This window comes from Botrytis sinoallii (genome assembly GCF_014898435.1).
Source record: "Botrytis sinoallii strain Bc 23 chromosome Unknown BSIN_005, whole genome shotgun sequence".
In the NCBI taxonomy this organism is placed as follows: Eukaryota; Fungi; Ascomycota; class Leotiomycetes; order Helotiales; family Sclerotiniaceae; genus Botrytis; species Botrytis sinoallii.
Window position 1 is genome coordinate 1231376 of NW_024066032.1, and position 21634 is coordinate 1253009.

The following is a 21634-nucleotide window of genomic DNA, read 5'->3' on the forward strand; positions in this document are numbered from 1 at the left end:
TCCTTAGAATCTACAACTACAGAATCGGAAGCAAAGTGTTCGTAGAGTGTTCCTATATATTAGCTATGTACACGTGATCGTGCACGTGCGCAAGCGTGTACGTGAGCGATCGCAGCTGCGATTGGGTGCGATCCGTGACAATCTTATTCGATAAACAAATAACAATATCAATCTCATTATAATATTTATAGATATAATTATTTTTGATATTGAGAAGCCGATTAATAATCTTATCAATAAAATATACAAATTATCCAAATTAATTATTATTATATATAAAACATTTTAGAATCCAATTATTTGTTATTGACTGTTATTAATCCAAAAAAACCTCCAAATTGTTTTTCAAGACTGTAGATTAATCAATAATAAAATTTTTTATCATAACCACCTCTTTGTTTCTCTTTTCATTAAGCTTCGCATCTAGATTATATATTGAACGTACTCTATTAATCCGGCAGGACATTCTAGTCGAATTAAAACTATTGATCTTGTTTTTTGTACATACTAGTGATTTAATATATCAAGGGAAATCGAAACTTATATATAAGCCTATCAACTCTGCTTCCAAATCAAAGCCTTCTATCTTGCTGTACCCGGATTTCTAGAACCTCTATTAGTATTATTCCGTTTCTGATCTGATATCTCTATTGATTATATTATATTGTTACCGATTAATAAATGCTATAGCAAAAAACATCAATATATTATTACAATTGTTTGCTGTCTAATAAAAATGTATTATTTCATTCTGGTTATAGAACTATCCGTAAAGGAGCTTGTCGATCGGTTTGTCGAAAAAGTCTACTATCTATATAGTGTATTTGATAATATAATATTTGATAAAGATTTACAATTTATATCAGAATTCTAGAAGCATTTATCCAAGTATTTATTGATCACTTTGAAACAATCCTCCTCATTTCACTCCAAGTCCAATAGACAAATAGAAAGGATCAATATTATAATAAAACAATATCTTCAGGCTTTTATAAATTTCTATCAAAATAACTAATACAATTAGCTCCTATTTGTGAAGTTTGTACTTAATAATATTACCTCAGAGACTACCAGCATATCCCTATTCTTCACTAACTATAATTTTCATCTATACTTCAGTGTTGAGCTCTCTTCATCTGTTCCCCCAAACCTATCATATCAATACAAACGCAAGTTTCTAAAGGCCAACGAGATTGCAGATCGATTTGATATTATCCTAATAAAATTGAAAGCCCTAACCACTCAATCTATTCAGAAATATAAAGATTATATTAACAAGACTCGTACTGACACTCCTTTATACAAAGAAGATAATAAAGTATAGATTAGTATTAAAAATATAAAAACCAATTACTCAATAAAGAAAGATAATAATAAATAGAATAGCCCTTATAAGATTCTAAAAGTTTATAAACAAGCCTATCTATTTCAGTTCCTTATTAGTTTTAAAATCTTTTTAGTATTCCACAATTCATTATTCCAACTACTCTATTATTTATCTAGACTAGTTGATCAAAAAGTAATTAACGAAGTTGAATCCTATCGAAATCAAGGTTGTATTTTAAAAAGAAATAACGAAATGAATAAGAAAATCAAATAGTAGAAATTCAATAAACTATTTGATTACTATAACAAAAACGGATTTCATTATCAAATCAAATAAAAACATTACCCAGTATCTTGGCAACCTACTAAAAACTTTTGCAACTAGAAAGATATAATTATTGCTTTCTATTTAGCAAATCCAGATAAACCAGAACCACCTGTTTGGGTAAGCTTCAAAAGATTTACTACTTCTGATCCTTTACTAATATTTATATCAAGCATATCCCCGAATCGAGGTTAAGGCAAACCTAAAAAGTTTTAGCAATTAATTATTATTCCTAAGAAAGTTCATTTTAATCTAATAGTAGAAATTAGAGTATTTTAATGTTATTTTGTTTTCTAAAAGATCAATTGGTATTACGATTGTGGATCGATCGCCTTAAGCGGGGGGTACTATTACAACACCAACTATATGATTTGTAGTTGCCTTTGTGTCTCAGGTACAGTATACTAGCGCGCCCTACTTCCTATAAGTAGGGCTTCATTCTTTCATAGCTCTTCTACCCTTATGGTACAATATAAGTCTTTACCCGTACCTTGACAGGCGTAAGCAAGGAATGCTTTGTTTCCTCTTCCCTTCAATATTGGATATATCGATAGATTGAGAGAACTTTGAAACCTCCTAGACATGTATTTTGGGGCGAGCCAGCTCGCCAGTATTTCGGAGCGCCTAATATTTTCTATTATTTCATATTATTATTCTTGTTATTTAGATAATTTAGATAATTTAGATAATTTAGATAATTTAGATAATTTAGATAATTTAGATAATTTAGATAATTTAGATAATTTAGATAATTTAGATAATTTAGATAATTTAGATAATTTAGATAATTTAGATAATTTAGATAATTTAGATAATTTAGATAATTCAGATTTATTGATTTAAATTTAAATTTAAAGATTATAAGAATTAAGAGTTTAAGAATTAATCTCTATATATATATATATTATTATATCAAAATTAGAATAAAAAGATATATAAAAGAATAAAAAGAATAAAAAGAATAAAAAGAATAAAAAGAATAAAAAGAATAAAAGAATAAAAAGAATAAAAGAATAAAAAGAATAAAAAGAATAAAAAGAATAAAAGAATAAAAGAATAAAAGATATAAAAAGATAAAAAGAATAAAAAGAATAAAAGGTATTAAAGATAAAGTTTTATTCTTTATTTTTTTAATTCTTATACAATTAAACCTATAATAAAAAATATTATATAACTATATACAGATTATATAGTTATATAATATTTTTTATACAATTAAAACCTATAATAAAAAATATTATATAACCATATACAGATTACATCAAATATATATACTAGGTGGCAGAAACAAAAACGTTGTATTATATCGATACCTAGCATTGAGTAATACAACAATTATAACAAATCATATTAAAGGAATCTTATAACACCATAATACCATCAATATGCGATTGTAAGCAACCTATCGCACCGCCAAGCACATCAGATCGCAACCCAATCGCTTCAACGATAACAATAATAATTACATTGATAATTAAAATGAGTAGAGATAACGATATACAATCTATTTATAAAACAATAATTAATTAATTCTATAAGAAAACAGAAAGCGATAAGTAACTTTAAAGATTACAAATACAATTAATGTGTGTATTAAAACCCTGAGCAAAACAAAACTGAGCTATACCGATATACTAAAGTCTGTATATATCGATAGCATAATCAAGACTATAAGACAAGTTAAGCTTATATAGAAAACCCTTATATTAATTATAAGAGTAACCCCAAAGAGAATTACTAAATCCTATACTAATATATTTAAAACTGGAAAAGCACTTCAGATATCAAAAAGCACCAAGACGAGTATACCCAAAATAACAAAAACGATATAGGAGTGTAAACAATAAGAGCGAAATAGTTATACAATCTTTATAAAAATGGGAAATAGGTAATAGATAATTGCTAATAATTTTTTCGAATTGTAATTAAAAATTATAGAAACAATTCCTAGATTAAAGCTTGAACTAATCCCCTTGCTTTATTGTAATAGAATAAGGTGGACTCTGGAATACAAAATACTAGAGAAATGTAAGAATTTTTTGTAAAACGAAAATCGTATACAGTTGATTACTGTACTTGATGTAGATGATGCTCAAACTATAGAAATCTGGTACAACTATATTGTACCTCAGATTTTTTATAATATACTAGATATATTTATAACACTCCCAGATATAATTATTCAAGAAGAGATCAAGGTATAGATAAGAAAGAAATCAATGTAATACAGAGTCTTTAAATATAAAGTAAACCCTTTTACAAAAAGGGCCAATTAGATTATTAATTTCAAGAAGACAATAAAACTATTTTGGTTATTTAATATCAATAAATATTTGAAGCCTCTTAACAGGTTATGATACTCTCAATTATAATAGTACTCCAATGGATACTAGTTATACTATAACCTGTATATATATTATCACCCAACTCGCTATTCTAAGTGCAACAAATTGATTACTAAATATATTGATGAAAAGATTTATGAGTAATATTAAAACAATATTCAATATACAGAATGCCTAAAACTCTTTTGATCTGTATACAACAATTACCCAGCAACACCACAATTAATTAATAAAAAACTGATTAGACTTATCTACTAATAAATAAGAGAAATCAGGATTATTAGTTAAAAAGAAATTTAGGAAATATATAAAGGAAAGGTATTTGCTTTAACATTAGCTAAACAATTTTAAGTAATTATTTCCAGATTTTCTATACCAAGAGCCTGTATTACTGCCTACAAGAATAAATAGCAATTGATGAATCGATTATCTAAACAGACCTGATTAGGGGAGGGCCCCTTTAATAGTTTGATTTATATCCTGGGCCGTAATTCTTCATGTTGTGTTAATAAAGGGGTAAACTATAATATAGTAACTATAATTGAAAAAGCCTTTTTACCTCCCGATTTTGAAATGAGTGAAGGAAATGAATTAAATATCAACGAAATTGTTATTATCTTTGTATAAGTCATACAACCAATACAAACTCAACAGGGGGAAGGGGGCTTACAATTGTATAAACGAATGTGGGGTGCGGATACTTCAATTATATTACCCTCCTACAAGTCACTGGAAAGGCTAATATGAATATCATCTATATCCAAAAACCCCAACTATACAATAACTCGATAACCCAAAATCATACCGCATATAACCAATACCAGCCAATCGATACCTGGAAAACAATTAATAGCCCTAAGCATAGACCACAAATAATCACCTATATACAAAAAAGAGATAACTTGAAGATCAGACAAATAAAATAGACCAAAAACAGGAACCTACTTTGAATCAATATTAACAGATACTCAATTCTCAATGCCTATCGTGTCCCGCTCGATCTACTAACAATAGAATATATATTTAAACTAAAGATCGCCCCAGAAACTAATACAATTATTGGAAGTAATTTCAATACTAAATATAATCTATAGGAACCTGGAGTAGCAACTACCAATTAAGGTGATATGCTTGTACAATAAACTACCGAACAGGGAATGGAGTATATCAGGACTTCTGGTGTCTTTATATATACAAGGGGACATATTCTGGATCTGATCTTTTCCAATCTGATTATTGTTACGATAATGATTGATAACGATCTGTACAGCGGCTCTGACTATACTATTCAAGTTACTATTATTTCGGATAGAGGAACCTCTGAATACAAGCAAGCGTATATCCGGATACACAATTCAGATTTATCCTGCCTGACAGGCATAATAGCCAATTGCTTAGCAAATCTTTAGAACCTGGATTTCCAATCTATTTATAATATCGATAGACTGATTGCTAGATTTACAAGTATATTAAGTGCCTTTATAATAACTATAAAACAAAAAGGCTGCAAACCCTACCGATTATCTTTATAATAAATCAATAAGTGTAAGAAGGTATACCGAATATATATACAAACCAGGAAAACTGGAATTGCTAACGGAATAGCAATTGCCCAATAGGATTTATAAAGAGTTATGCAAATATTAAAACGAGTCTATTGAACTAAACACTTAGATAATATACAAAATAATTAGAAATTATACAAAATCATAAACTAATACAAGCTAATCCCAAAAGCAAATCTCAAAGTCTTTTTTCTAGTAATCGAAGACTAGAAGATTATTAATATCAGAAAAAAAGCCGAAGTACTCTTTATAATGGTATTTAACTATTTCAAAGTATCAAATAATCTATAATACAATCCTTTACAGGAACAGGGCTGTCAAACAACCTTATTATGGAAAAGAACAATCATCGCAAAGAAAATGGAAAAATATGTAATAGAAATTAAAAGCATATTATCTAAAATCGATCGGGTAATTGTTCACCTTTTCAAGATGTGCTGGCCTAGTATGAAGAATGTAATATATAAGATTTTCGCAGTCTGTCTTAGGCTTAGCTATTATTCTAACAAATAAAAACTCATTGAAGTAGTTATGTTGTTTAAGGTTGGTAAGAAGGATAGGATGTCCTCGAGATTGTAAAGGCTGATTGTGTTGATATCGTATATTGGAAAAGAACTAGAAAGGTATATTGTTAGTCAAATTGTATGGACGGCTATGAGATACAATATTATCAGCCTTTAGCATTACAGAGTACTGCCAAAAAGAGCCGGTATTAATCTCACAGCTATCTTTATTTATAATGCTGAGCTTGCTTTAGCAGTTGGTAAAGTAATTATATTAGTAATAATGGATGTTCAAAATGTTTATAATGTATTTCTTAAAAAACGGCTTTTATAATATATGAAGAAGCAGGGTTGGCCTATAGTGTTTTTGCAATTCGTTGATTCATTCCTGACTGGGAGATGTGTGTGTGTAAAGCTTGAGGGGATTACAATACAGGATTTCCTGGTTGTATGTGGTATTCCTTAGGGATCGTTACTTTCCCCTATTTTGTATACCCTCTATTTTGCTAAGCTTCTCAATCAAGATAGAGCATAGCACTTTGGATATACTGACGATATAGCTATATATTATATATCTAAGGACCTATCCACGAATATATATATACTCCACCGAACCATTCGATGTATTCTACAATAAAGAAATCAGAATAAGATCTTTTTTATTTCGGAAAAGTTTGAGCTATTTTATATATCAAGAAAGCATGAAATTGCAAATCCGGTTATAAAAATAAATCGGGATCTAGTTATTATACTGATCCTTTTAGAACTTATTAATGAAGTACAATCGATCTTATACTGACTTGGCGTTTTTTTTGATTGGTGCTTAATATTTTTATAGTATGTTAAAATGCGCATTGCGAAAGTTATACGTGTTGTATCCCACATCCGATCAATAGCTTATATAGCCTACAGACTATCTACAGCCTACTTGCGAAAAGCAATTATTACCTGTGTATTCCCTGTCGCTCTTTATAGCTCTAAAATATAATTCGATAGGTTATACAAACAACACCTAAATGCAGGTTATATTCCAATCGGCATTGAGATCAAGAAATATATCAATCTAGTCAGTAAAACGATTCACAATACAGCACGGGAAGCTTTACCCGTTTATAAAACAACCCTGATAATTGCATTCCTCATAGAAGCTAGTTTTCTAACTGGAATTATTGCACTAGAGCAAGCCAGATTAAGGTTTGTGTTTCAGCTTCAGATAGTGGATACACAACATTTACTTATAAACCGATTGAAGCTGTACATCAAGAAGAAAAGACGAGGTACAGGTACTCTGAAAGGTTCTAATACAAAACTGCAAAGAATGGGATAGACAATCCTTGCCACTAAGTGCCCCAGATTCTTACAACCTCACTTCTCTCCCGAGTACCATACCAATCCAATAAATAATATGGATAAAGAGAACGCCACAAAAACATTCAAGAAATAATGGGATTTAATCCCCCAAAAAAACTATTCTATATTTTCAAACGAATCTGAACAATACAACAAACACAATTACCGTATGGGGTACAGCTTTGCAATCTATCGCAACAAGCAACAGATCGATACCGGCTATAGCCGTGTACACGAACAATCGCATATTTTTGACACTAAGGCGATTGGCACATAGTGGGAACTAGAATGCCTTCTGAATATTATTAATTACTTCTATCAGAAATGAATATGGTTATATATTAATAGCATTTCAGTAATCTGGGGAATACAAGGAAACATTGCTGTCTTCTTTTAATAGATATACTACAAGTACCATCAAGTGATGTAATACTACGATATTGTAATCAAGTGGTTCCCTAGGTATATTGAGATTGAGGGTAACAAGGCAACCGATTGCTTTGTTGATCAGGGCATAGTTGGGCTGCTTGACCCTAACCCATTCTACCTCTTTACAATCAGCAGCTCCTATTCTATCCTATATGCCAAATATCGGCACTCCGAGAATAAATAGTAAAAAGAAAAAAGGGGTCTGATCTCCGAAATATATAATATATAGAAACTGGTATATAATATCTCGAAACCGAAAAGCCTTAAGCTTTTTTGTAGAATACTATATAGACTTATAGCGATGCAGACTGGATATAATGATTTTGCAGCTTATTATATTAGATTCAATTACAAAAATAACACAAACACCTATATATATAGAATTAAAAAAAGCCTATTACATTTCTTTCAATATTCAATCAATAATTAGATGCGCAGCGATTGGCTATTTGTACCAAATCGATTTCGATCCGAATGGGACGCGATAGTATATATCAATCGCATTCTGCAAATATAATATAGCTTTATTAACTTTCTTATTAGATCTAGATTCTATATTAGGATATGCTCAAACTATACGAAACTATACGAATTCCAATCTGTTTTAATATTTTAAGGATAAGCTCTCCACTTTAATCAATCTAAGATCTGCACCGAATAGTTATAAGCGCTCTGAGTGCTTTCCTAATCGATAGCGATCAATCTGATTATCTGCTGATACCCGGATGGTATATGAAACAAGGCTTTCTGAAACAGGATTACAAATCCTTAGACAGAATAGTTGTAGGATTGCTATGAGTGGTACTGAGTGGGGGAATATTAGAGGCAATAAGCTCCTGATTAACTAACATTACACTACTATAAGCGGCTGGAACGCTAGCGGCCTGTAGGCCTGCTCCTTAGTATATCTAGAATACCCCTTGGGAGGTCAGATATTAGACGTTAATCACTATAAATAAATAAATAAATATATACAGATTATATGACTACATACAAATTGGATTTCTGGGTATAGAAATATAATCAATATACGCTATATAAAAAATTCCGTAAAATCCGACGCATAAGTTTCTTTCGCTACGCTCCGAAACATTACGCATTCTCTTCTGTCGTATGCCGGTCTAATTGGGAAATTCAATATCGCGTGCAAATGGCAATACCACCATACAAGACAGGGCTGCCAGCTTCCTCATGGGTATTACTTTGAGCGGTTATCAAGCGGCACAGTAGAATTCCAACTATTTACAGTAGTGTGGAGTTTACTCCCCTCTCCCCCTCTCCCCCTCAAACTCTTAGACGCCTCTTTTGTCAAACCAACATCATTCATTCCGTGCTCCGTTTTAGTCTGCCTCTGCTCTAAAGGACTCTTTATATAGAACGACAAACGTCCCATCCATCTCTTAATATTGTACCTATTGTTTCTCTCTCTCTATCTCTCTCTCTATCTCTCTCTCTATCTCTCTCTCTATCTCTCTCTCTCTCTTTTTTTGTCTCTAGGTTTTCATGTAATTCAAATTTCCAGTTTTTTGATTAACCAAAAATAAATTCCAAGAATGCCTTTCATGTTTTCACCAGGTAAGTAATTACTCAATGAATGTACGGCACGGCATATTGCCACAATTTAAGTCCGTGATATTCATTCACACCCGACACACACACAAGTTACAGCACCCCAATTCTTATCCTGTGATAGGTGAAGATCACCCGATAACCCTGCAAGTAGTGGCGGTGTTTTTTGTATACACAACCTCATAAGAGGCGACCATTTATCATTTCAATACCCAATATTCCCACTACTTTCTCGTCCTTCCCTTCTCCATGAGAGATTCCCTTCAATCTCTCCATCAATACATTTCTCTTATCTCACAAAGTTTATTGAGGGAACATGCCTAATCATCCCGTTTTGGTTTCAGGTGCGGTAATCATAGCTGCTGTGGCTGTAGGCGTAAGTTTCCCCCTCTTTTTACAGAATCCATGCAATGCACAACGAAGAAATTCAAGAACTAATAGAAACAACAGGCGGCGATAGCAGTATATGAATCACCACAAGCCCGACAATTCGCTGAAGATGTTCGTCGTAGAATCGCAGTCGCATTACATTCCCTCGGCGATGAAATCAATCCGAATAGTCGACAGCCCCGTTTCAACCGACCTGAGGATGCAGAGGGTTTTATGCAGAGTGCTTCGGAAGTAGGCGTAGATGCCGATGAGGATAGCAGGAGAAAACAGAGAGAGGAATTAATGTATTGGAATGCAGTACGCATGGAAAGAATGGAAAAAGAGCAAAGGATGGATGAGAAGAGACCAGCAGGAAACCCGAGTCGAAAACCGAGTTTTGAGGATTTCTTACAAGAGGATCCCAATGCTGAGAAGGGCACTTTCGTTTACAATACTGGTACAGATTTGAATGGTCAAGCTGAAGAGGGTCTCACCCATCGACGCGGTGTTCGAGGTTTAAATCGATCGACAATCTACGCAAATCCATTTGCAGATGAGCACGGTATTGACAGCGAGGAACAACAAGCTATGGATAGAAGTTTAATGTCTCCCGGAGACGGCGAACAATACGAATCAGACTCTGAAGGATTATACAGTTGCCACGAAGGCCGAAGTCGATCCCGCTCTCGACAAAGTACCTCCACTCTCTCACCAGCAGAACCAATAGCCCACGAAGACGCCGAAACGCTTGTTGATCTTTCCGAACCTTTCAACCCAGATCCACCAGTCTCTGTACCTACCCTTGAAAATTTGGAAACTGAGCCAACTTACACTGCAAGAGCACAAGACAATGAAAATCCATTTGCATCCATTCACGCCTGGGCCGATCATACCGATAACGCAACTGGCTTTTATTCTCCTCTGCCTGTCACACCTCACGAACGCCCTTCAACTCCAACCGCCACCCAGAGCGCTCAAGTTACTCCCCCATCGCCCACCATCTCCAATCCCGATTATTCCTCCCTCGAGTCCCTTGATGGAGATGGAATGATTACTCCAACAAATTCCGCATCGTTAGCTGGTTCGGGCGAAGAAGTCTGGCACCCAAGAAGCGGCGCTACCAGTGACGCCGATGTCATGAGTGTAGATGACGGTATCGTCACACCTGATAGCTGGTCGGAAATCGGAAGCTTAGCAAGCGAAGATGAAGTGCACCATTAATCATTCGTATCAATTCATACATTACCAACACGTATTGAGAAGCTACAACATCTACTCACTCACAAAGCATGCGGTCTATAGCAAGCGTAGGAGTTGCATTCGGCGTCGGATACATATTAGATGTCATATCGTACAGAAAGTCCATGGGAACCATTACAATTAGCTAGCTGCAGGAACAGTATATTTGGAGGCATCACAGTTTGGGAATACAAGCATGGCGTCGGGATCAAGGGCAAACGGGGAATCGGGGTAAGGTTGGCGTACTGTAGTGGACATATCTAACTGTCTCTAAATTGATCGATTGACATAAAAATTTATTCTGAGATTTACGATTTCTTGGTTTGATGGGGCAGGGTGTTGAAATGGATAATTTCGTTCGGTTTGCTATTAGTGTGGAATTCGAATTTTTATGTGATGATGATGTGATGATGTGATGGTGTAGTTTATGTATGAACCCTTCTATCTCTATTGTAATTTTGATATTCATAAAGATTTAAAAGAAATGTTCAAAAGGATTTTATTATCTACTGGTAGTTTTGGTTTGAACTATTACAAAAAGTTATAATCCAACTCTCGATATCCTATGTTGTTTATAATTATAATTACAATCTTTACAAAACGAGCAGGTATATATAAGTACATACAAATTATACAAGAAACATAAATAAAAATACACAACCCCTCCACCCCATCCCCAGCCCTCAAGCCGGCACCCCCTCATACACCGCACCCTCTCTAACCCTCCGTCTCCTCTTCCCCTCTTTCTTCCTCCCCAAAACGCCCTTCCCACAATTCACACACAGGACGAGAAAAAAAATGAGCAACACGATAATCGTCGCCACCAACGGCACAATCACGGCTCTCTCTCTCGTACTATCGTCGGCCTCTTCATCGCTATACGGACACGTGGTATTCGGACCGCCAGTGGTCCAGCAATTTTTCGTATCGAGAGAATTAAAATCGAGCCAGATTTTCGGGTCGTCGGCGTCGAGGTCGCGGACGGGAGAGAGGTTTGTGACGGTTTGGGTGAGGTATGCGTTTTCGAGGGCGGTGCGGGGCGCGGAGAAGAGGTAGGGGGAGGGACAGGCTTGCGCGGCGTAGGAGTAGGAGATGGGGTAGGTGGTGAGGGTCCAGTTGTAGGGTTGTGAGGGGGCGCGGCAGGCGGCGTAGAGTTTGGTGGAGCAGTCGGTTACGTGCCAGTGGGTGGTGGATGGGTGGAGAGTGGCGCAGCGGAAGAGGGGGTCGTCGCTGTCGCTGCCGCTGTCGTTGGAGGAGCGGGGTTCGTAGGGGGCCCAGGACCAGATGGTGGAGTAGGTGTAGTTTTGGTAGGGGAGGTTGTTGGTGTCGGCGGTGGTGTTGAGAAGGGTTGTGTTTAGGGTTGGGGATATACCACACTTTGTGAGAGAGGATGTTAGGTTGAGGAGAGAAGTCAGGTTGGAATTCGAGTTTGTGGGATAGTCGAATCCGGGTATGTTTGCCGCGGTTGCCCAGGATGAGTTTACTTGAGAAACATCTTCGGTGGCATTAACAAGGAAGCAACCGGTTTCCACTACGCCAGCAGCACTGACTAATGTGTCATTGTCGCGGCGGTTGCTAAGATAGTTTGGGGGGAAGATAGTCCCTGCATCTCCACTGAAATTATAGTTTTCCATTTGAGGATCCACAGAGCCAAATTGTAAAAGCATTCGTTTGCCTTGAGAGAACCCGATGTAAGATTCTGACGGCCAACCATCTTCAGTCGATATGATACCAAATTCTTGTGTGACGGTAGTATAATAATCCAAAGCAGGGCGATATCTTTCTATAACTTGATACCAAGATGTATTTAAATTTGCCCGATTGGACCTTAGATTATTTGGCGTATATATGTATGCTGATAAATCCGCCGCGAAGAGGAACTCTAAAGATTCTAACGGAGCTGGAAGGTCGGTTGGCGGAGGGGCAGGGTCATCAATGCTAGAGCCAGTCTTTGCTGCGTGGATATTGAGAGTCAGTATCAGCATATATGCATCAATCGTATTTTGTGTTTCTTGTATGTAATCCAAAAGAATACTTGTTAGCATATGTAAGCTGATGGTGTTAGTACAAGTGTAACTTCCAATATTGTACAGCGATTTGTTCGAAGTGTTTAAGGTTGCAGAGGCTACAGGTAGTGTTGATTCGAGAGAGCTTGCTATTACGTCCACTGCAGACACACCATGGGAAGTAGGTCTTGAACTAAATGTACCATCTACATCTGTCATACTAGGTGAAGGAATGATGGAACTCGTGGCTGCATTCTGCCTAGGAATCAAATCTGTAGTTTGCTGGGCTAAAGTCAAACTGGCTATGGTGGATGAAAGCGTCGATGTTGGAGTTGATGTAGGGGCAACATCCGAGCTCGAAACTGGTACGGCAACAGGACAAAAAGTCCATAATTGCCTTGCTTCATCCCAATATAAATCCACTTCCAGTCTCCGGAATCCATTGGCTAACAAGTTGGAAATGCAAGTAGCCGCATCATTATCCTCATATTTGAGAAATGAGAAACATGCGGCCGTCAAAGAAATGCCAGGAGCCGTAGCATAATTGATTGGTATATTCAATCCCAAATCTCTTTGTGACTAAGAAATAATTTAGCAAGAGTGCCCATGTTGATCCGATCAGAAGAGCATAACACACCAGAAATGCTATATCGTAAGGAGACTCCGGTAAAGCAGCATTATCTGGTTTATAACTTTCGTTCATTTTACAAAGTGAGTGTCAATGTCTGCCTTCTACTCAATTATAACTGCGAATTTTGCCCCTCTGTTTTCTTTTCCATCCGAAGCATCCGAATGACTGAATGCTGTCATAGCTTGTGAACGGTCACCAAGGGGTATTTTATGAACTCAAGAGAAGAATGAAAGAAGGAGAGGATCATGCTCAACCAATATAGAAATGGTCAATCATCCTTATAGTAGACTCCAGATGATGAAATAGGTTTAGATAAAGGTTATAGAACCTAAAAATGTAAAGTTCTTTTTTCATTTTGTCATTTTAGCTCTTTTCGGATAGCCGATTCGATGATGAAGGAGGTTTACCTAATAAGAAATGAGCTCGATTCGGCGATTCTGTAACTGGGATGCCTGAGGACGCTAATGCTGCTGGATGCCGCGCTGATGCTCACATTCCTTGTCTAAGCTCGGAAAAAGCTCCGTGCACCGTTCATGCCAGCATGCCTCACGAGTTACCTAGGTACAGCTTACCTCATCCATCCATCCATCGTGCCTGTTAACGTCCGCCACATTGTGTGGCTGTATAACCCGATTTATACCCACACTAAAAATAAAGATTTGGACAGATAAGTTTAATCAATCTTTATTCACTGATTCACGCACTCACTGATTCACTCACTTCAACCACATTTTTGCTGTAGAAATCCCCCTTACATCAACTACATATTGTATTCGCTTTTACAGTTTCCAACATGGATTCTCCAAAAGCAGATCCCCAACAAGGACCACCACCAGGACTAGGTCAGATTCAATTCAGATTACCAGATGGTTCACAACCAAGTCCGGAACAAATACAGATGATGCAACAGCAAATCGCTCAACAGGCACAACAACAAGGATTATCGATACCTGAATTCATAGCAAAGATGAATGCGCAAAACCAAGCCCGACTACAAGCTCAACAAGCCCAGCAGCCATCTCCAGAACAAATTCAGGCCATGCAGAAGCAACTAGCTCAGGATGCTGAAAAGGCCGGAATGTCTGTACCTGAATTTGTAGCGAAGATTAAGGCGCAACAAGCTCAGCAACAAGCTCTACAACAAGGCCAACAGCCATCTCCAGAACAAATTCAGGCCATGCAGAAGCAACTAGCTCAGGATGCTGAAAAGGCCGGAATGTCTGTACCTGAATTTGTAGCGAAGATTAAGGCGCAACAAGCCCAGCAACAAGCTCTACAGCAAGGCCCACCACCATCTCCAGAACAAGTCCAGGCGATGAAGGAGAAATTGGCTCAAGATGCAGCAAAAGCTGGTATGACTGTACCCGAATTTGTGGAAAAGATAAAGGCGGATGCAATGGCCCAACAGCAGAAACAAAGAGAAGCTGCAATGGCCCAACAGCAGCAGCAGCAACCTCAGCCAATTCAACCAGGCCCTCCAAACCCAGCAGCTATTGCCCTCGCAAACTTCTTGATGAGTCAGGACTTAAAAGCGAGAACGTGTATCTTGAATGGTCAGAGAAAGGACATGTTCAAAGGTAAGCATTTTCACTACCATATTACAACTGTTTTCTAACATGCAATTACAGTGAAACGTGCTCTCCGAGCCATTCAATCACCAGCTTATGAAAAAGCTCGCAAGAAGAACCCACTTCTCCCCGAAATTACTGATCGCGCCTCTCTCGAAAATTGCTTCAAACTTCTCCCACTTTCTCTCCTTGCACTTCGTGTTTCTAAAGTCGACCCTCATGAAGGTCATGATCATGCCCCTGGTGCTCACAACACAAAGCGGGTGAAAGGGCTTTGGACTGTCAAAATCGAACAACAGCAAGAATGCAAGGAAGAGCTCCATTTCGTATGGCTTTATGAAGGTGCACAAATCAAACAGAAATTATACGCTGCTGGAGCATTAGCGATTGTGTTTGCAATTGTCATGTTCCCACTTTGGCCAATGAAGATGAGATTGGGTGTTTGGTATCTAAGTATGGGTATGCTTGGATTGTTAGGATTGTTCTTTGCGATGGCAATTTTCAGATTGATTCTGTTTGGTATTACAATGTTTGCAGTACCTCCTGGATTGTGGTTATACCCAAATCTGTTTGAGGACGTTGGATTCTTTGACAGTTTCAGACCCGTCTGGGGATGGCAAGAGGTATGTTCTCCTTCTCATGAAATATCTTGTTGTGGAGCAGGAAAAGCTAACGTGATCAATAGGAGAAGAAGAAAGGCAAGAAGAAGTCTAAGTCAAGTGCCTCCGCCAGTGCAAGCGCTATTGGAGCAGCAATGACAGGTCAACCAGCTCCAGCATCGGCAACCACGACAGGATCAACAGCACAGATTTCTACCGGAGAAACTACACAACGAAATTTAGCACCAAGAGTTGAGGAGGTATTTGATGAAGAGTAATTACGCGGTAAATGAATTTACTACGTGATATGATGTCTGCAAGACGGTTTTATGGATGGGCTGATGAATCGATCTATGGATGATCGGAAAATCACTGGTGTACAATAACTTTATGTGGATATTGGGAAGGAAATAATGTTCTTTTTCTTGATCCTAGATTTTTGATTTTACCTGCTTTTATTTATCTATCTTTGGTAGTGGTATTGTGACACTTAAATTTACATTTTGACAAGAGATTATCGACAATCGTAATGCAATTCTGATATAAAATACCAAGTGCAGCAGCCCTTTACATACAGTGTCTCCGCTTCTAATACATATTCTCATAGGAGACTTAGAATTCGGTCCGGTTGTCTGATTCTGATTCTGATGTAGTATTATTGTATTTATATTATATATTTCTTAGATGTGCAATACATTATTTTGAATGATGAGTATACCATTCCTAGGTATTTTCAATGATTGATATTCTATTAAAACACAAATGTTCAATCTCCAACTCCGTCCAAAATGCCAAATCTTCGACTCTCACACTTCAAAGACTATCCGAGTGATCATCCAAATGCTCAAACTGTTTTCCATAATCCTCCGGAAGCCTGAGATCTTTCGGCAATATATACTGTCCTCGACAAGTCCCCATTGTCCTACAATCTAAATCGCACTTCCCGTAGAGTCGACAATAGCACTTTTGTGCACTAGGACACGCCTGTCTATTAAGTCTTTCCAAATCCACCATTCCCTCCTCACCACCTTCCTGTTCCAAAAACAACACGTGCCACAAATAACTCAATATCCTGCCCGCGACCTTATCATCTTTAGGTGCCCCATTAGGATTCAACAACCACTGTCTCAGCGCTACATATTCCTCTCTCTCATGTTTCCAAATACTTTTCCTCGAAACGACAAACTGTGCACAACACTGACTCCTCACAACATCCGTTCTACTCAATTGTTCCCCCTCGCCGAACAACACTCTCAGCGCCTTCGGCATCGCCGCATCAGAAACCGCTCTTTTATCCCACGGCTGCAGCGATGCTTGCATACTCGTCTCCAGACTTCCTTGAGCGACCGCTTTATCCCCACACGTGCTGAGACTCCAATCACATTTCAGATTATGATACCCGTGTTCCGCCAAGGCACTTTCAAGATTAAGGTGAGATAACAGATCCAGATTATCGTATGTGGGATGGTCATTATGCCACTGGAAGCGATTTCCATGGACGAAGACCGCGCCCGCCGCAGGAACATTCTCGTAATTGTCAATGAGGAATGTGAGATAGGGCATGGCTTCATGCGCGCGATTCGCGGGCACCTGAAGGATTTTCTGAGAAGATTTCAGCAGAGGAGAGGAATCGACATTGTAGATGCAGATGTGATATTTGTGGCTGAGGGTATCCAACCAGCTGGGGTCGCCGTCGGCGGCGACGCGGGAGACGATCAGAGCGGGTTTGGTGGTGGTGGAGAGCCCGGGACAGATGCCGTGGGGAGGGGGGAGGGGGATTTTCCGGGATGAGGCATCGTGCGTGTACCGGATGCGGGTCCAGGGAAAAGAGGTGTTGCTGGATGAGCGGTTGAGGTAGATGATGAGGAAGAGGGCGCTGCTGAAAAGCGTGAGATGCACGAGGGCTTTGCGGGTGGTTCGTCTCATCTTTGGGAATTTGCTGATGAAATGTGGAGAGGGGGTTTAGAGATGAGATGAGATGTTCACTTATCTATTCATCTACCAAGCAAAAACTATTAAATATCTCCCATATAATCGACGTTTCAAGAATTGGTAATGATATCCCTGTCTTTTCTGTGGACATATCAACTCTTAAGGAAATTCCAACCTCCTAGTCAAAACGCACATCCATCGATCGTCTCCACTCCACTTAGGAGCTAAAAAATCGTTTCAAGCACTTAGGTTGCACTTAGACCCAAAAAAGCGACAAGTGGGTTTTGAAACCCCGCAATGGCGAATAAAACGCTTGAATATCGTACATGTATAGTTTATAGGCTGACTCGGAACTGACGAACTGAGTTTCTGAGTGTGTACAAAGACATTATGAAGACGAGCAAAGGAGTAAATAATATAAGCGACATTATATCTATTTATCTATCTATCTACCTATAAAACATAATTCACGATCCATCACTACAATTTAAATATATCATTTTTCTTTACTTCAAATTTTTCGTAATATAGATACATACAGTAAAGTAAAGTAAGTAATACTTTTAAAATTATAAATAGAATACCGATCAATACTACGAGTATAGAATGAATATTCGTACGATCATACTATATATCTATCCATATATATTTCCACGATTCAACGATTTACAGTACATAGTATATCAATGAAGAAAAGAGGAGAAATTTCTCACAGTTGAGTTATCATAAAAGTGCACTCGATCGATATTTTGATGTTAGAATCTTTGGAGTAAGATTTTATTATAGCTTGCTCCTGTAATATCCATATTCGTGATGCCTCTAATCATGTATTCGTATGCATAGTTCTGGTCCTCAAGAAGATTCTTCTGTATGCCGAATTGCATATGACTTGAGTTGGATATCTTCTCTCATGATAAAGGCATCTCTTATGTGCATTTCCTTGCCCGCCTAGGTATTTTTTGCTCCATCTCTCCATCTCTCGCTCTCGAGTTATTATTACAAAAATGCCAAATTCGTACAAGAAAGATTTACGCTCTTCATTATACAATCATTGAATCCTGAGTTCATTGAATATGCTTCTTCATCCACCTAACCCGTTTCTCATTTTCAGCATAATCGACTTATTCATCAATCTACTGCCAATCGTCATCACCCGCAACGTCATAATCGATGTTTTCTTGCATGTCCCTCTCACCACCATGTCCACTCATACCCATCGAATTAGAATCTTGTGCCATGGCATCACCTTCCATACCACCTTCCATCTTGGAATCTGATTCTGCATTACCACCTGCGGTTGGGTTCTGGGTGCTTGGCAATGTAACCGGTGGCAAAGGCGTTTGAATCCATGATAGTTCAACCTTCCCTACCGATGGAATTTCGCCGTTCTGAAGACCATACATGAATTTCTCAGCCGTGTGGCGATCTTTGAAAGTAATCTGACAACCGCTTGGCGTATTTGTGAGTTCGGTATATTCACCAATACCCTATGAATGTATTAGTACACATCGACGAAATTTTTAAAGGGGAAAAAAGGGAATCACACCAAAGATGCTCTCTCAAGCTCTCGTCCGTCTGAGGATTTGTAAAGTCGGCACCACTAACGGCAATCTTCTTTGTGCGATTATCAAGATTGTAGCGAGCTGGAGCACCACCAAAAGGAGCGCCGCCACGTCCCCTGAAACCACCTCGAAAACCACGTGGAGCAAAAGTACCTCTTCCTCTGTAGCCACCACGTCCGCGACCTCGCCCGCCCCATGTATCATCAGAAAGAGGGCTATCCAGACTCGGTAAACCTAAAGATTGAGCTTCCGCCTCTAAAGCTGCAAGTTGTTTTTTCAAGGCTTCTGTTTGAGATGAAGGTGCGGGCGCAGGAGAACCACCTTCTGCATTGATGCCTGGAGATACAGATTTACCAGACTTGGCTGCAAGTCTTTCCATCAACTTTCTCTTTTCCTCGGCTTGATTTTTCAGAAGCTCTTCTTGACGTCTTTCCAGCTCCTTACGAGTAGCTTCCATTTCCTGTTTCTTCTTCATTTTTTCCTCGTGAGCTTTCTGTACTTCTTGCTGCTTTTTCGCGAATTCTTCGATATCAATCTGAGGTTCATCCGACTCTCTTGCAGGGACTGAGCCTGATGTACCGTTACGATTTGTGCCATTAAATGATCCGTTAGCAGGAGGTTTTGGAAGCGCTTCATTATTTGTGAACCAATAGACCTTTACAAATCTGTTGTCAAAAATAACCTTAGGTGAGTTGTATGCTGCATTCGCCCCGTTCCAGTCATCAAATGTGATCAGAGCCAACCGTTTATATGGTTTCATGTCTACCTCCTTTATGTTACCGAATTGAGTAAAAAATTCTCGAACGGTTTCCTCTGAGAACTTTTCTTCTGGAATTTGCTCCACTACGATTGTAGTGTTGTTCTTGTTATAGTTTGCTCGATCTGATGAGAACTCTGATCGTCTCGCGCCTCTATTAGAGTGCATTTGCGATCCACCTCTGCCCATAGACTGCCCTCTGCCACGTCCCATACCACCACGGTTGTTTTCAAAGCCGCTGTATGGTGCTGGTCGTTGGATGTTGTCATTCTGGTTCTGACTTCCGGTCATAAGCGACGCATTGCTTGGATCGTACTCGTCTGTAGGTTTGCCAGCACCTCCAGGAACATATATCGAATCTTGACCATGCTCGAACATACAAGTATTTCCTCGCGCGCAAAATCCCTTTTGGTCGTAATCTCGACATCTTTGTTTCCTCTGGCCCGCTGGACCTGGATGCCCTCTATTTTGATTAGCTCCGTTAGGAGGAAATCCTGGCATACCCTGTGGAAGAGGCATACCCATCGCACCCATAGCTTGCTGCATAGCAAGAAGAGCTGCCATTGGATTGTTTGGATCGAGAGGAGGTAAGCCCGTTGGAGAACCTGGCATGTTAGGCATGTTAGGCATGTTAGGCATGTTAGGCATGAATTGCGCATTAGGCATTTGCATATGTTGTGGACGACCTTGAAATCCTCCTCTGCCATTATTGAAATTGTCGAAAGCTCCACGTCCTGCCGCGCCACCTCTTCGAGGTTGTTTATATGCGCGCGAATTCTGGTCTCCACCCCCCATATACATTTGAGAATCTCCATCGCCTCGTCCGTCAAATGCGCGCTTTCGGGAACCGTTTTGATGGCCCATCGCAGCTCCCATATTTTGGTTATTGAAAGCTGGAGCTGATGGTCCGGTAGGTGGCGCGAATTGTTGCGAATCACGACGAGGAGGTCCACCACTCAAGTAAGTCTTATATTGGAGGGCATCGAAGACATCTCGTACGAAAATTGATGTATCTTCTTTCAAGAAATCGGGAATTTCAGCCATGCAAAGTTGTCGAACTGTATTGACATCTCCATCATGTCGCAATAAAGCAAGAACATAATCGGCAAGAACATCTGCATCTGCATCTGATCTAGAAAGAAAATTAATGTCATATCTATGGGATGACGGAAATTGAAGCTGAACATACGTATTTTCAAGTCTCTTGATGATCCATTTCTTCAATTCTCCCGCATCTTCTTCTGGAAACAACATCTTGAAAATGGGATTCTTTTTGTTATAATATGCTGTTGAAAGGTATATTCCTAATTCTTCGTATCAATTCGTTTTCAGGAAAATTATTGATTCGCAATCATAAATTCATGACTGTCTGCACAAACAGTTTGTCTTTGGGAATAAATTATTGAATCGCCTCGGGGAAGTTAAACTTTTGGGAGACTGGAAGCTCTATTGTGGTCCGAGCTCACTAGGGTGATCCGAGTGCCTAATCACCTCTGTACAAGCAAATATCAAGGAAATTCATCGAGTAGAAATGATGTTAACCAAACACAACTGTTGTT

The 21634-nt window shown here is 38.3% G+C and overlaps 5 protein-coding genes across 5 annotated transcripts; 2 read left to right on the forward strand and 3 right to left on the reverse strand.

Moving 5' to 3' along the window:
* Positions 1 to 9728: 9728 nt before the first annotated feature.
* Positions 9729 to 11002, forward strand: EAF02_003516 (uncharacterized protein; the record flags this gene model as incomplete). The annotated part of the gene is made up of 2 exons (XM_038899564.1): positions 9729 to 9788; positions 9863 to 11002. The coding sequence occupies 2 exons, from the start codon at positions 9729 to 9731 to the stop codon at positions 11000 to 11002; spliced, it is 1200 nt and encodes a 399-aa protein (XP_038760491.1).
* Positions 11003 to 11703: 701 nt separating this feature from the next.
* EAF02_003517 (uncharacterized protein) lies at positions 11704 to 13729 on the reverse strand (the record flags this gene model as incomplete). Its single annotated transcript, XM_038899565.1, has 2 exons — positions 11704 to 13605; positions 13664 to 13729. 2 exons carry the CDS (start codon positions 13727 to 13729, stop codon positions 11704 to 11706), a joined length of 1968 nt encoding a protein of 655 aa, XP_038760492.1.
* A 721-nt stretch (positions 13730 to 14450) lies between these two features.
* On the forward strand, positions 14451 to 16102 carry EAF02_003518 (uncharacterized protein; the record flags this gene model as incomplete). The annotated part of the gene is made up of 3 exons (XM_038899566.1): positions 14451 to 15234; positions 15286 to 15848; positions 15911 to 16102. 3 exons carry the CDS (start codon positions 14451 to 14453, stop codon positions 16100 to 16102), a joined length of 1539 nt encoding a protein of 512 aa, XP_038760493.1.
* Positions 16103 to 16637: 535 nt separating this feature from the next.
* EAF02_003519 (uncharacterized protein) lies at positions 16638 to 17750 on the reverse strand (the record flags this gene model as incomplete). Its single annotated transcript, XM_038899567.1, has 1 exon — positions 16638 to 17750. The coding sequence occupies one exon, from the start codon at positions 17748 to 17750 to the stop codon at positions 16638 to 16640; it is 1113 nt and encodes a 370-aa protein (XP_038760494.1).
* A 1139-nt stretch (positions 17751 to 18889) lies between these two features.
* Positions 18890 to 21329, reverse strand: EAF02_003520 (uncharacterized protein; the record flags this gene model as incomplete). The annotated part of the gene is made up of 3 exons (XM_038899568.1): positions 18890 to 19243; positions 19362 to 21207; positions 21265 to 21329. The coding sequence occupies 3 exons, from the start codon at positions 21327 to 21329 to the stop codon at positions 18890 to 18892; spliced, it is 2265 nt and encodes a 754-aa protein (XP_038760495.1).
* Between the last annotated feature and the right edge of the window lie 305 nt (positions 21330 to 21634).